The following is a 14,433-nucleotide window of genomic DNA, read 5'->3' as shown; positions in this document are numbered from 1 at the left end:
TTGTTAGAACAAATCAAACTATCTAGTGTCATAACAGTTGGTTGTTAATTTGGTTTAGTTCTGAAATTGTAGCAGATCAAATCTAATATTTTTCCTTTGTTTGGAAACAAAACTAAGTGCCTGAAAAGTTTGTTAGTTTTATTTTTAATTAATAAGTTGTGGATATAAACCAATTTAGGGAGTTGATTTTCAGAACAAAGTGGTGTGTTTATATTAATTTCAAGTTGCAAAACAGATAAGTTTTGTTTGAACAAAGTGCCAGATGGTTGGTTTTTGGTAATTCTAGTGCTGTATTCAGCAATTTGTTAACTTTCAACATAAGTTATACTCATGCTTTCCGATATCATGGCCTTAAAATTATAATATAAAATATGTTTAAATGGTGATATATGTTGTTTTCTTAATATAGTTTTAAGAAAAAAGGAAAACAATTAAAATTGAATCAAATATAAAAAACATATAATATGATTCATAAGATTTAGAGTCTGTTTGGTACGGTTTATTCAAGAAAAGGCTATGTTATGAGAGTAGGAGCTTACGAAAATTGGTTTGATCAAAAGATTTATTAGTTGTTTTGTTGCTAAGACAATGTAAAAGATTTTCTTGTATTAATTTATTGGACTTTAATATCAATAAGAGTAATGCTACAGTCATCGGGAGTAGTGCACCGATAACGTAACACAATCCTGACTACAATTAATATTAAGTATAATTAATCGACGGTCAGGATTGAACCACGTTATTCGGTACACAAATTCGGTGCATACTTCCAGTGTCTCTATTATTTTCCATACAATAATAGATCAACTTGAACTTTTAAAATAAAAAGGGATATTTTTTAAATTTTAAGTTACAAGAGAAGCTCAAAATTAGCTCATTAATTTGAAATCCTATAAATATTTTTGAAATGCAACCAAACAATCTAAAACAAATTCCTTTCCATGATGCTCTCAGCAATCATGTTGTCCAGGGATTGAGCAGCGGAGTTCAAACATGAGACCTTTAGTTTTTTTATTAAATTCCTATTTCAGAAATTTGTGGGTTACACACTGCAAGTTTTCAATATGAATAAAGTAATCCCTTCATTGGCTACAAATTTCCCCAATATGAATCTGTATGTTCTTATTGCTTTTCAGTTAATGCCATTTTCAGAGTTTTTTTCTTAAACATGTTTCCTTCCTTTCATTTGATATATTAATTACAGTTGGTATATGCAGTCATCGCTTCTGAAGAATAGAAGTATATTCCACTATTTCTCTTAGTTTCTGACTTAATTCAGGGTGCTTGAATGTCAAGAAAATGATAGAAAATCAGGGAAAATACTATTAACTGTTTTAATAATCATGAAAGATGCAAATAATTATAAGATGAAGAAATCTCCTGATTTTTCACTTGCGTGGTACTTACATCTTACAAAAGGAGATAGATGAGCTCCTTATAGGTTACAAAAACTATGTGTTATATAAAGATCAAATTGGTTTTACAAATAATTGTTTAACAATTCTTCTCAGATATTATCCGTTTTGAATCTTAGCTAGCCATCAACTTGCGGCTGCCACGAGCAAATTCAAGACGTTCCTAATATGTCTCGTCACTCAAACCGCATATCATTATATGTAACGCGTTCTCATTTACAGGGATTATATATACGTTGTACCCAAAACTCTCCTAATATATAGTTAATTTGCTGCTATGCATCTATAAAACATTTACGACAAACCGGGCAAGTTAGATGATTTTCAACCACCATCAATGCATATCGAATGAAACATATGGTTGCACGCCGGAAAAACTTACAGGTTTCGCGTCTGTATAATCATCCAAACAGATAGAGCATTCTCCGGAATGATCCCTAATCTAATTTCTTTACTTCTATAAACTACTGGTGGCAGCAATTTTTCTAAAGCGCTGCCTCAGAATTCTTCTCTCTTCAATGCTACTTGGCATTCCTTCTATTACATCGATAGACCGATAATTATGATCCGCAGGAATATCTATGGTTTGATAAGTTCTGATCCTGGCTCGATGATTCCCCAGTCTTCCTGGTCAATGTCGCGGCGTTCATACTTTCGATAACGCGCGAACAAATGCATTCACAGACAATGTAAGTGATGAGTGTAATGAAGGTTGCAGCTATAATGCAGATTGCCAGTACAACATATTAAGATAATAATCATAATGCAAGGAGCTGTGAAGAAAGCAAAGGAAGAGAAACATCAGTAGGAAAAGAAACAAAGGGTGCGGAAACCATAATGTTAATCGTACTTGTTCAATTGTAGATTGATGGCTCACCATTATAGGATTATTTAAGTTTGAATAATGTTATTGCTGCAACAATCCTGGAAGTTAAATCGATTAAAACGAATTCGGTTCACACAACAAAAAGGGTAATGCATACAAAGGAAGAAATTAATTAAGGATATATATGAAAACTGTTGAGAATCCGGTTAGTATTACTCCCAAAAAGAAAAATAATCCAAATTGTATGTGAGACTACTGCATGGTGTTAAGGGTAATAAGACTTTGTCGAACCATAAATAAGAACTTAATTAATATTGAAACATGCTACAATCAAAGATAGGTACCCACTTTACCAATGTCATTAACTATTAATTGATCATTCTATTGTTCAAACTTTAATTTGTTAGTCGTTCTCTTTACTAGCATTGGTTAGCTAACGTGACGGAGATTTTGTATTTATAAGAGCAAACAACATATTCCAACTTGAGGTTTAGCGAATCTCAAGTTGATACTCTTGATTGTAAATATCAGATTTTACCCTTAAAGTAACGAAATTTCTTTTATTAACCGATTTTAACTTTTACTATAATGTGATGCACGTTAGCATGCTAGCGAGTCGACATTTTCTTTGATAGAGGATGGGCTCATGTTAGCAAAAAAAGCTCATATTAGAACGTCCAAGCCTAAACCTTTCCAGCCGATTCTAAGTCCAATATCACTTCCGAGACCACTGTTGGACTCTCACAACCTTTTTATAAAACCCATACCTCACTTGCCGACATCACTTCCGTTTATGACCACCTTTAACAGTCACTAACGGTGTTAGTTAAGGGTGTGAATATGGAATAAATGCAATTAGGGATATTAATTGGGATTTTGATAACCTCGGGGAAATATGTCGTTTACTATTTTATAATAGGAGTTAGGAACATTCATCTTTGAGAATTATTGAGCTTGCACATTAAGCAGATTTAGATCATTCAATCAAATGTGAATCAATATAACCTAGAAGGAATCGTGCGGTCACCTGGGGGAACTTCTCATCGAATTGCCATTTTATTTTAAAGATTTGTTGTTTGTTTTAGCTTATATGCCAATCACACTGATAAAACTAATAGCCACATTTATGGACTCATGTCTATCATTAATGACAAATTATTGCACCTCTTTGATCATATATATATATATATGTCCTTCGTAACATCTTTATCATGAAATACTAATTTTGTTGTTCAAAATAATCTCTAATTGTAATTGCGATATATAATATATAGAAAACATCTATGATATAATAAAGTACCGTATCAACCCGTACTATGTATCAACCAATATTGTTATCTCATAATTTTTCATATTAATAGTTTTTTTTTCATCATGGAGGGTGTTAGGGCAAAAAATTATCCTTGGCCCGAATAGGAAACGGGCTCGACACTGAAGAAGAAGCGCCCAATCTGATATGACCCCACCAGAGTAGGCCCATTCGGTACAAGATATAGCCAGCCCAAACCACGTGGGACGAGCCTCCTAATCCCAGTCCTTTCCAAGTCATGGGCGAATCCAGAGCCCACAAACCCCTCAGAATACTTTCCTACTCCTGATCAATCTCCCATTCAAGGTCACATTCCTATTCCTGATACACTTCTACTCGGAGTTACTCTCCTAATCAGAATCACCTTCCTATCCGGACACTGGTAAGACAGCTTACCACAACCCTAATTCTTCTAGGGTTTGTATCAGAGTCATACTAGGACTCCTACTTCTACCAGGATTAGGAGACCAGACGACCACTATATAAACAGAGGCCAACCCTCTCACAAGAAACGGAGGAAATACACCACACTGAAAGCTCTGACTTGAGAGCTCCACATCACCGCCATAGTCACAGTCCCGACTAGACTTCCGGTAACTCTACTCCTAGCCCTCACTATATAGCCTCTCTCAGCCTTACTGACTTGAGGTCGGAGTGCCTACGGCAAACCAACCCTGGTGTTTCCCGTTGTCACGCGTGTGTTCTCTACGTGTGCAGGTGCAGCGGATCGCTAGTGGCCTTAACCTCACGGGATCAGACCCTCCTTCCGTACAGGTAGATTTTTACGTCTACAGAGGGTGTCCGGGCCAGTTGCGTATACTTAACTAATTATCCAGGGTTTTGGAACTATTGATAGGTTAAGAGTCCCAATGACCATCTTTATTAGTATCCGAGGGGACTCGACCTCAAGAGTTTATGAACATCCTTTGCTTTTTTACCATCAAGTCACCCAATGGTGTTACCCAATAGTTACCCATCATATTAGTGATAAAAATTGATATACAAAAGAATAAAGTAATGATATGTGATTTAAAATACCAATCAGCGCCAAAAAATCATTTTATAACATAAGCCGTGTAGATAATTTTGTTGAAATATCAATACAAAGTTTTGTCTAATTACAAATGGATTATATGAATTTCACTGTGTTTTATTTAATATTGCTTTGAGGTGCTTCTTATAGATAAAGTATCACCACACATTTTTGTTTTTTACAACAATAAAAAACTACATAATGGGAACAATTTCTGGAAAGTTCATTAAAACTTCCTAAAACAACCGTTTCTTTATTTGTTGCCATCAACTAATACCTTCACCTGTAATTCCACCGTAGAATTGGGCCTTGGCAATTGGCATATCGATGTACATTACAACTTATGCATCTAATCTAGCTATCATTAAAACAAAATGGCAACTACTTCAAGCTCATGAGCTAAAAACAATTAAAATTGAATTACAATTTTCCCCAAAAACTGTGAATATTTGGTTATGGAGAAGGTTTTTGCATTTCCGAGCGAAAAGAAAGCCTGAGATCATGCGGAGTTGTGTTGTATAGCTTCTGTCTTTTTAAAAGTTTGCTGTGAACATCAGGTCCGCCGCTAGGACTTAATTTATATTCAATACATATATTTTGTTTCCTGTCATGAAAAGAAAGTAGAAATTTTCCATGACAAATTAATTACAGATCATGCACACATCCACGTACACTACACATTTGCCTTGCAGCTAATTCGACAAACGGGACAGGTTAAATGATCCTTCAACCAGGCGTCAATGCAACTTGAATGAAAAATATGGTTGCACACAGGAAAAACTCGGCAAGGTTCGCCATCGGTGAAACTTTCCAAGCAAATGACACAGTAACTTGAGTTCTCTGATTTATCCAGCTGGTGACCATAATTTGTGAGAGGTAGTAATTGCTCCAAGGCTTCCTGCGCTATTCCCTGCCTTTCTCGGGTTTCTGGATCGGAATCGCTACCCTCACGCTCTCGAATTCGAAGGCGATCGCGTTGCCTATTACGATTTTTATGAAGTAAGAAGAATAAAAGAGTTACCACGATGCAAATGCATATCATAGCTGATAATTCAAGATAAAGCATGGTATTAGATCGAGGAGAATTTGATGGAGAAGGAGTTGGAGAAACAAAAGATTGGGAATTGTTCATATTTGGTTAATTTTGTGTATAAAAGGCATGCAGACTACGTAGACATGGTATTTTTTGTTTTTTTCTTGAGCTAAAAGAAGGGGAAGTTTTGGAAATTAATCAAAACGGAATCGGTTATGAATCTCCATTCCAGGGATTAAGTTTCCGAGAAAAAAACCAAATCAACCATATAAATGAAAATATTGGAAAAACCAGGATGCAGGTTCTGGTGAGCTCTGATGAGTTGCTATTGCATCCATGTCCCTGAAACTAAACTTCGGAAAACAAGGTTTATTAATTAATCTCTCATGCTCTTGATTTGCTGGTCACCTCACCTGATCATCAATGGCTGCCATTATAACCATAATTTAGCGAGCATTGAAAGATCAACTAAAACAATAAGTTTGTTAAAACCTTTTTATGGGGGTCCTATTGATTAGGTTAGTTACCTTGGCTTATTACCTTTTTATGGGAGTTCTATATATATATATCACCATAATATGATTATGTTAGGATCATATATTTAATTACCATTAAATTCTTATATGTACGTAAAATAACATTTTAATGAGTAAATTCAACGGTATTCAAATACGGTCTGATTAAAGAATATACATGTACATGTGTATATATTATTTAAAAAGTTAATAATACAGTAACTATGTCTAAGCCACAGTTTTTGCTTGATTGATTATAAAGATGTCAAATGGGTCAACACTTTCTGCTTGATTGAGATTGAGAAGTCCTTTAGCAATTGCTTTGCTTCCAGACTCCAGTGGCTAAGCGAGAAAATTTATTCAGCGAGATCAAAATATAATATTCAATTACTGAGGGGACTAGAGATAGTTAAAAAGTTACATTTGTGGGGTTAAAGGTTAAAGTTTAAAAACTGAGGGGTGTCGGATCCCCACCGGTCGCCCCGGCTTCAATCTCTAGCCTTGTTTGGATTCGTTATTGCGACATAATTTTTTAAATTAGTTGAAATTATTTATGGACATCAACACAAACGACAACCAAAAACAGAATTCACTGTCGTTTCGTCTACTCTTACGATTCACTGGCTTTAACAGCCCAAATCCTAAAACCCTAAACCTCTCAATCATTACCAATGGAACAACAATCCGAGAACATCCTCTACGAAACCCTAAGCCCTCTCCCTCTCTCTACGCTTTCCGATGTCCCCTCACGCCCTCAATCTCCGCCGTTGGATCAATTGGAACCCTACACTGTGTTTCGCAACGAGATTTCGTTATCTGATCTTGGTGGCGGGTACGTGGAATCTCCCGCGCCTGATTTTTTCTCGCTGGATGTGAATAGTAGTGGAGTTGATGAATTGGAGGAAGCCGAGCCGAAGTGGCAAAAGGAGCCGAAGACGCCGACTAAGGAACTTGAGCCGAGGTTGGAGAGTGGCTGGTTCAGAGGCAATAGTAGCTTTAAGAGTCCGATGCTTCAGTTACATAAAGGTGAATTTAACGTAATTGAACAAGTAAAAGCATCATGTTGTGATTGATTGTTATTGGGCATTGTTTGGATTAGGGATAATTGTTTAAAATTTGAACTTCTCATTGTGGAGGTCGATTTTAGTATGTGGAAGTGTGAACAAGTGACCTTGCTGTTGATTTTTTTTAGAGTGTTGGGATTTTTGTTTTACTTTTAAAATTATATTAATAAATGTGTTTAGCTTTTCTGGATGTGGATGTCAGAGCTTATAGGAACAAACTTGTTGAATAATTTTTGTTTTATTTGTACTTCATCCTATATGTATTTGAAACCTATCATCTAATTATTGGTATTACAGAGATTGTGGATTTCTGTGATTTTCTATCTCCAACTCCAGAAGAACAAGCTCTTCGTAACTCTGCAGTAGAATCTGTTTTTGATGTTATTAAATACATATGGCCCAAGTGCAAGGTATCATCTGATACTTCCTCTTTCTATCTATGCGTACTCTGGTTTTGTAAAAGCTTAAAATATGGCATCTCACTGTTTTTGTTTGATAGCCTGAGGTTTTTGGTTCATTCAGGACAGGGCTTTATCTTCCAACTAGTGATATCGATGTAAGTATGATAATCTTGTTTTCTCTGTGCTTGTGACTTTTATGATGCGTTTCATTATTTTTAATTGCCTGCTTTTTTTTTCTTTTTTTTAAATAAGAACATATGTTGTCATATATTAAAATTGGGGAATTTGATTTGTTGTCAACTAAATTCAGGCCTGTGGCTGGATGCTTTTATGTAGGTTGTGATTCTGGGGTCTGGTATCAGAAACCCACCAACTGGTTTGCAGGCTCTTTCTAGGGCATTATCTCAACGAGGTATTGCCAAAAAGATACAGGTGTGCTTTCATTGACACTATCATCGTCTGTTTTTATTAAAGATTTTGGAATCTAAAATGTCATCTTTTGTGTTTTAAGGTGATTGCAAAGGCTCGTGTGCCCATCATTAAATTTGTAGAGAAAAAAAGCGGTTTTTCATTTGATATAAGGTACATCTGCTAACCTTTTGATCCGTTGAATCAAAGCCTGCTTTGCATCTCTTTATATTTGTTTTTCTCGGAGTATTGACCAATGTTTTTTTTCCTCTGGATGACAGTTTTGATGCTCAAAATGGACCAAAAGCAGCTGAGTTTATCAAGGTTTTTATCTTGCCTGTTTTTCTGGTCACAATAGGGATTGTAATCCTTTTAACGAATGTCAGATGAGATCAAGCAGTTTTGTAACTTTAAACAATTTTGTGCATGCGTATGCTTGTTTAATAGTTTCTTTTTTCAGGATGCATTATATAAGTGGCCTCAATTACGTCCATTATGTTTGATCTTGAAAGTTTTTTTACAGCAGAGGGAACTGAATGAGGTTGAGTTTGTTATTCTCTGCCTTTTGTTCAGTCAATCTTATATCACAATCTGCCTAATTTGATTTCTTTTAGTTTTATAGGTATATTCTGGTGGGATTGGTTCATATGCTCTCCTTACCATGTTAATGGCAGTGTTGAAGGTAATATTCCCATTGAAATATCTAGTTTGCACTCGCAAATGGGCCCGTAGTCTCACTTTTGATCTATACTCAGTGAGATGTTCTTGTTGTATTAGCAATTTAGCATGCTTTTATTAAATCTAAGAATTTTAAGTAGGTTGAGTGAGTCATATTCACTTTCAAACTTTAGTTTAAGATCAAGATTAGGCAATGAATTTTGAAGCTGGCTGCACTGTAGGAATCAAGAGACAATGATGCTACTTGTCAGTGAAAAGTTCAGGATGGGGTGGGATGATTGTTCTAATAGTTATTGCATATCTGAAATAGAGAGACCTCCCTAGGATGAGCCCCTGATATTGACTTTTGATATAATTTAGAATTTGTTTTTGCAAAAGTTATGTTGATAGCGACTGTAAAATAAAAAAGTCTAATATTAATTATCCACTTACTGCATACGCTCTGCATCAGAGTAGCACCTTGATTTTATCTCTTTGATACACTTAATTCTTTGAAATTCTTGAGTAACTACTGTACATTATGGACAGCATTATGTATTTTATCTGATTGTTGTTTATATAATTTCGATGGTGCAGAGTCTTTATGAGTGTCAAACTTCTCCAGAGCATAATTTGGGAGTCCTTTTGGTACGTGTTCTCAGCCTTGTTGATCCAGTTAACACTTGTTTCTGAGTCAACAATGCCAAAATCTCAAGTATTAAGCCTGGGATTTAGTTGCTTGTCCTTATCACCTGAAATGATACGAAAGAATAAGATAACATAATGAACATGGACTAAGGAGTGTGGTTTGTAAGACATAATTGTTATAGTTCTAATCTTAGAGATTGAACCTCAATGTTTCAGAGTAAAATTATTTGACATTCTTTTAATTTTTGTTTTCAAAAATAGGTACACTTCTTTGATATTTATGGACGCAAATTGAACACCACAGATGTTGGTGTATCTTGCAAAGGAAAGGGCACCTTCTTTAAGAAGAGTAGCAAAGGGTATTAAAAAATGAAAAATACCTTTATTACGAAGATAAATTTACTTTCTCATTTTGAAATTTATTTTTTCATTATTTGTAAACTTATCCTTGGTCTTTTGTCCTGGTTCCTCTTTTTTTAGGTTTACAAATAAGGGACGACCATTTCTCATCTCCATTGAGGACCCACAGGTTGCCTTTCAGATATTAACTTCTTGTATAGTGTTCATAAGATTTCTGGCAAACAAAAAAAAATGAGGATTTGATAGAATTGACATTGTTGCTTTTCTTGATTTGACATTTTACTTTTTCTAAGGGGTTAGTCGAACTCTTAGAACCTTATGCCAAATTCTAAGAACGGGAATCATGTAAAGTTTGGTCCACCTCCAACCTCATTTTACAAGTTGCCTCAAAGAATATTTAACCTATGAAATTGAGTAATGAATAGAGTGCTGGAGATGACTATTGGTTGCTGCTTTCTTGTTTTGATTATTGATTACACCTGTTATTTTTTATGATTAAATAGGCGCCAGANATACTTGGTCTTTTGTCCTGGTTCCTCTTTTTTTAGGTTTACAAATAAGGGACGGCCATTTCTCATCTCCATTGAGGACCCACAGGTTGCCTTTCAGATATTAACTTCTTGTATAGTGTTCATAAGATTTCTGGCAAATGAAAAAAAATGAGGATTTGATAGAATTGACATTGTTGCTTTTCTTGATTTGACATTTTACTTTTTTTAAGGGGTTAGTCGAACTTTTAGAACCTTATGCCAAATTCTAAGAACGGGAATCATGTAAAGTTTGGTCCACCTCCAACCTCATTTTACAAGTTGCCTCAAAGAATATTTAACCTATGAAATTGAGTAATGAATAGAGTGCTGGAGATGACTATTGGTTGCTGCTTTCTTGTTTTGATTATTGATTACACCTGTTATTTTTTATGATTAAATAGGCGCCAGATAACGACATTGGGAAGAACTCTTTCAATTACTTCCAGGTTTGTTCAACAATTTAGTTATTTACTCTATCTACTTCTGTTTCTTGTTCTGCAGTGACCATGAAATAAATCCTTTGTTTAATGTGGGAACTAATGAGATTTGTTACACAACATCGAGTTTACTTTCTCACTTTACTAATAAAATAAAGAAAAAAGAAATGCTTATATTCACTTATCTCTTACATCCTGGTCTTGTAGTGGACCTCCTGCAAGAGGTTTATTAGGTTGAGAAAGAAGAAAATACTTAGTGAGGTTTATTGGCTAGACTGATCTTACCCATTTATTTCATTAGGGAAAAATGAATATAGAAAACTACATTTTATCTTTGAGTAATGCTAGTTGTACGAACAAATCTTACAAAGATTTGTGTACAAACTGATGTGGCAGGAAATAAATAGAAGAGTGAATGCAAAATGTCAAACTCATCATATTTATGTCACATCAGTTTGTACACAAATCTTTATAAGATCTGTTTATACATCTAGCATTATTGTTTATCTTTTGGTGTATCAGAAATTTTACTTGGAATTTCACATTTCTCCTTTTTTGCAGATTAAATCAGCTTTTTTAATGGCATTGACGACCTTAACAAATCCGAAGACCATCTTTAGCCTAGGGCCCAACAGGAGCATTCTTGGTACCATAATTAGACCTGATCCGGTCTTGCTGGAGCGTAAAGGAGGATCTAATGGTGAGATGACTTTTAACAACTTGCTTCCTGGAGCTGGGGAGCCATTACAGACACAACATGTGGATCAGCAACAAGAGATTTTGTGCAATTGGCAGTCAGATTATGAAGAAGAATCCTTTCCCCGTGGAGATGATAGTGCACAGTCTTCTGAAAAGAAGAGGAAAGCTTCTTCCAAAGAGAAGTCTAGAAAGAAGAAGGTTAAAGAATCAGGGGAGATTGAGAGGCATGAAGAAAGTGGCTCGAGGAAAGAGAGGAGTTCAAAGAAAAAACGGTGGAGACATAACTGTGAGAATGCCAATGGTTTTAGCTGATAATACGTCAGTCATTTCCTATTTGGTTTCGTGTATGTTGAATTAGTGGAAGGCTGTTGATGCATGGCCATTCCATCAAAATATGCAGCGAAAATGAATTAGTAGAAGGCTGTGTGGTTTCAAGTGGGATGTGAGCACTGCCATCCATGCTGCTACTGGTCACGGCCTCACTTTTTCGGCAAGTTGAAGACATGATTTTATAGAATGAAGAAATTGATTGGAGAAATTCATATAAACCTTTGATCTTTCTCGTTCTGGGCTGTTAGGTGGCTCTTCAACCACCAGTCACGGGGAGAGGCATCTGAGCAAATTGCTCAGTATGTTTTACAGTTTTGAGAATTTAGCTGTCTTGTGTACCTTGACAATCGAATAAAGCATTGGCTTTCTGTGCTCTCTTTTTATTAGCTAGCTTGTTTTGTTATGTAACCATGCCATGGTCTTTAGAAACTTCAAAGCAACCTTTGAGAATCAAATGGTGGCGGAAACTTCAAAGCAACATATTATTTATTTCATTGCCACAGGAGGCAATAAAAGATATAAAAGCCCGGGTAAGTATATTAACTTTAATACAATCAAGAAAACTACTTTTATTATAAATCATTTATATTTTCAGAATTTGTCTTTAAAATGGCCCATCTTGACTGACAAGAATTTGTAGGAAAGGTGTGTTTTCAGTAGCAGTATTAATTTCTCAGTTTCCTCATAAAAACAGAAACTTCTAGAAAATATAAAAGGTTAATAGAATCACTAGCCGATATATCAAACTCTCCATGTAAAAAGTTAGTAAAAAAAAAAATGTTGCTAAATTCTCATAGAGTTGAAGTCTAAATTAGAAGGAAAACTATTAAAAAAAAAAAAAAAAAAAATGAGGTTAGCAAGAAAAAAGTAATGTACTCTTATTTACTCTTGAATGTCTGTGCACACGAAATGAAATGCGCAAGGAGAATTATAATTAGCACATAAACAAATAACTCTTGAGAGAATACAATGTGGTTATGATGATTTTGAATGAATCAGGACTTCAAATTTTATCATAAGACATGCTTTAATGTGGCCTTGATAAAAACAATTAATGAGTATCAGAACATAATCAAGTGAAATGAAGGACAACACTTCAGTCTATAAAGACACATGAAATCATGAAGAGATATCACAACCATAGAAACAAGCCCCTTTCTTCTTTGGATTCAGTGGGTTTAGGAACTAGAAATTGATGAGAAATTCGGTCAATAGAAAAACTTGCTGATTTATCAAATTAGTTTCAGAAAGATTTGAACTTGAAGATATGGTCCATGTTATGATTGATGGTATCTTGTACAGCTAAGACTGAGCGGTCTAGTGTAATATGAACCACTTGAAGCTACAAGAAGAACGATAAAAAGAAAGAAGTTAAAATGCAACTATATTTACTTTGTTAACAAATAAACATTATGAGAATGTTTTTGAGTTACCCCTTGTTTTTTCTTCTTTCTGCTATTTGACACTTCTCTTATCATTGTTCTATGTATGGCGGTAATACATCACTCAATTTAGAATTGGTCTGTGGAGACACGTTGAGCTCTATAGGGTATTCTGCACTTCCATCTTCTTTGCCTGTTTGGGATGCCTGCACAAATGACAATATTAAAGTTAATTTATCATGTTATTATTCTCAATACAAGAAACAAACATGAATATAATAATAATTCTGGTCCATTTTAATGGCAAAATCAGAGAAATATTGTTTAGTATCTTAGTAAATTCTTGAATATTGTTAACTATAACAACATAATGCAATATATAGACTTGAGGGTGTGAAGAATTGGAAGTACCTTTGCTTCGGCATGCACGGATTGATTATTTTGTGCGTAGGAAAATCTTGTAGTGATCTTGGGACAACTCCGAACTAACAAACTTTCAAGAGATGGAAATATGAAGTGGTAACTCACGGAGCAGAAGTTGGTGAGGTTTGGTAAAGAAAAGAGTGACAATTCTTGAAGTTGAGGTAACATGATTTCTTTGTTATTTATGAGGTCAGTTCTATCTGTATGTCCAAATACTTCTTCTAGTTGATTCACTCCTATAACATTTATCTTTTGCAGTTGTTGAAGATGTCGGCCTATATTGATAGGAAAGACACATTTCAATTTGTGGCATTCAATCACCCTTATTTGAAAGAGATTTGGAAAGAATAGATGATCCTTATTATTCAATAAGGTTTCATCATCAACAACCAAGATTTGCTCCAATTCTTCACAATTCCCAATCTCCAGATGTTTCAATTGCACCAGATTTTGAGCAAGGGTGAGTGAGAAGATATGTTTCAAACTATTGCACCACCATATCTCTAAGTTGGTAAGATTCTGCAGGCCTAAAACATGAATGGGACCCTTAAATAAACTTTCTAGTTCTGCTTGTTGTAGATATATTTTAAAAAGTTATAATACAGTAACTATGTCTAAGCCACAGTTTTGCTTGATTGATTATAAAGATGTCAAATGGGTCAACACTTTCTGCTTGATTGAGATTGAGAAGTCTTTAGCAATTGCTTTGCTTCCAGACTCCAGGGCTAAGCGAGAAAATTTATTCAGCGAGATCAAAATATAATATTCAATTACTGAGGGGACTAGAGATAGTTAAAAAGTACATTTGTGGGGTTAAAGGTTAAAGTTTAAAAACTGAGGGGTGTCGGATCCCCACCGGTCGCCCGGCTCAATCTCTAGCCTTGTTTGGATTCGTTATTGCGACATAATTTTTAAATTAGTTGAAATTATTTAGGACATCAACAAACGACAACCAAAAAAAGA

The 14,433-nt window shown here is 35.0% G+C and overlaps 2 protein-coding genes and 1 long non-coding RNA gene across 4 annotated transcripts; 1 reads left to right on the top strand and 2 right to left on the bottom strand.

Annotated features, from left to right (window-relative positions):
* Nucleotides 1-5,256: 5,256 nt before the first annotated feature.
* On the bottom strand, nt 5,257-5,715 carry LOC116142852 (E3 ubiquitin-protein ligase ATL76-like). The gene has a single exon (XM_031428263.1). The coding sequence runs from the start codon at nt 5,713-5,715 to the stop codon at nt 5,257-5,259; it is 459 nt and encodes a 152-aa protein (XP_031284123.1).
* Nucleotides 5,716-6,696: 981 nt separating this feature from the next.
* Nucleotides 6,697-12,188, top strand: LOC116142799 (terminal nucleotidyltransferase 4B-like). 2 transcript variants are annotated; one of them, XM_031428205.1, is made up of 13 exons: nt 6,697-7,157; nt 7,493-7,605; nt 7,695-7,751; nt 7,933-8,028; nt 8,108-8,178; nt 8,286-8,328; nt 8,465-8,545; nt 8,627-8,686; nt 9,259-9,309; nt 9,571-9,668; nt 10,218-10,266; nt 10,601-10,645; nt 11,198-12,188. In XM_031428205.1, exons 1-13 carry the CDS (start codon nt 6,803-6,805, stop codon nt 11,645-11,647), a joined length of 1,569 nt encoding a protein of 522 aa, XP_031284065.1. In that variant the 5' UTR covers nt 6,697-6,802; the 3' UTR covers nt 11,648-12,188. The 2 variants fall into 2 exon arrangements, with proteins under 2 accessions (XP_031284065.1, XP_031284064.1); XM_031428204.1 differs by lacking the exon at nt 10,218-10,266 and adding an exon at nt 9,790-9,838 and having other exon boundaries at nt 11,198-12,187.
* A 503-nt stretch (nt 12,189-12,691) lies between these two features.
* On the bottom strand, nt 12,692-14,026 carry LOC116142800. The gene is made up of 3 exons (XR_004130048.1): nt 13,459-14,026; nt 13,099-13,253; nt 12,692-13,007 (listed from the first exon to the last, which is right to left on the bottom strand). It is a non-coding gene; the product is annotated as an uncharacterized LOC116142800 (long non-coding RNA).
* Nucleotides 14,027-14,433: the final 407 nt, after the last annotated feature.

Source organism: Pistacia vera, unplaced genomic scaffold, assembly GCF_008641045.1.
Source record: "Pistacia vera cultivar Batoury unplaced genomic scaffold, PisVer_v2 Contig42, whole genome shotgun sequence".
NCBI lineage: Eukaryota > Viridiplantae > Streptophyta > Magnoliopsida > Sapindales > Anacardiaceae > Pistacia > Pistacia vera.
The sequence above is the reverse complement of the archived record's forward strand: the minus strand, read 5'-3'. Positions and strand labels throughout refer to the sequence as shown.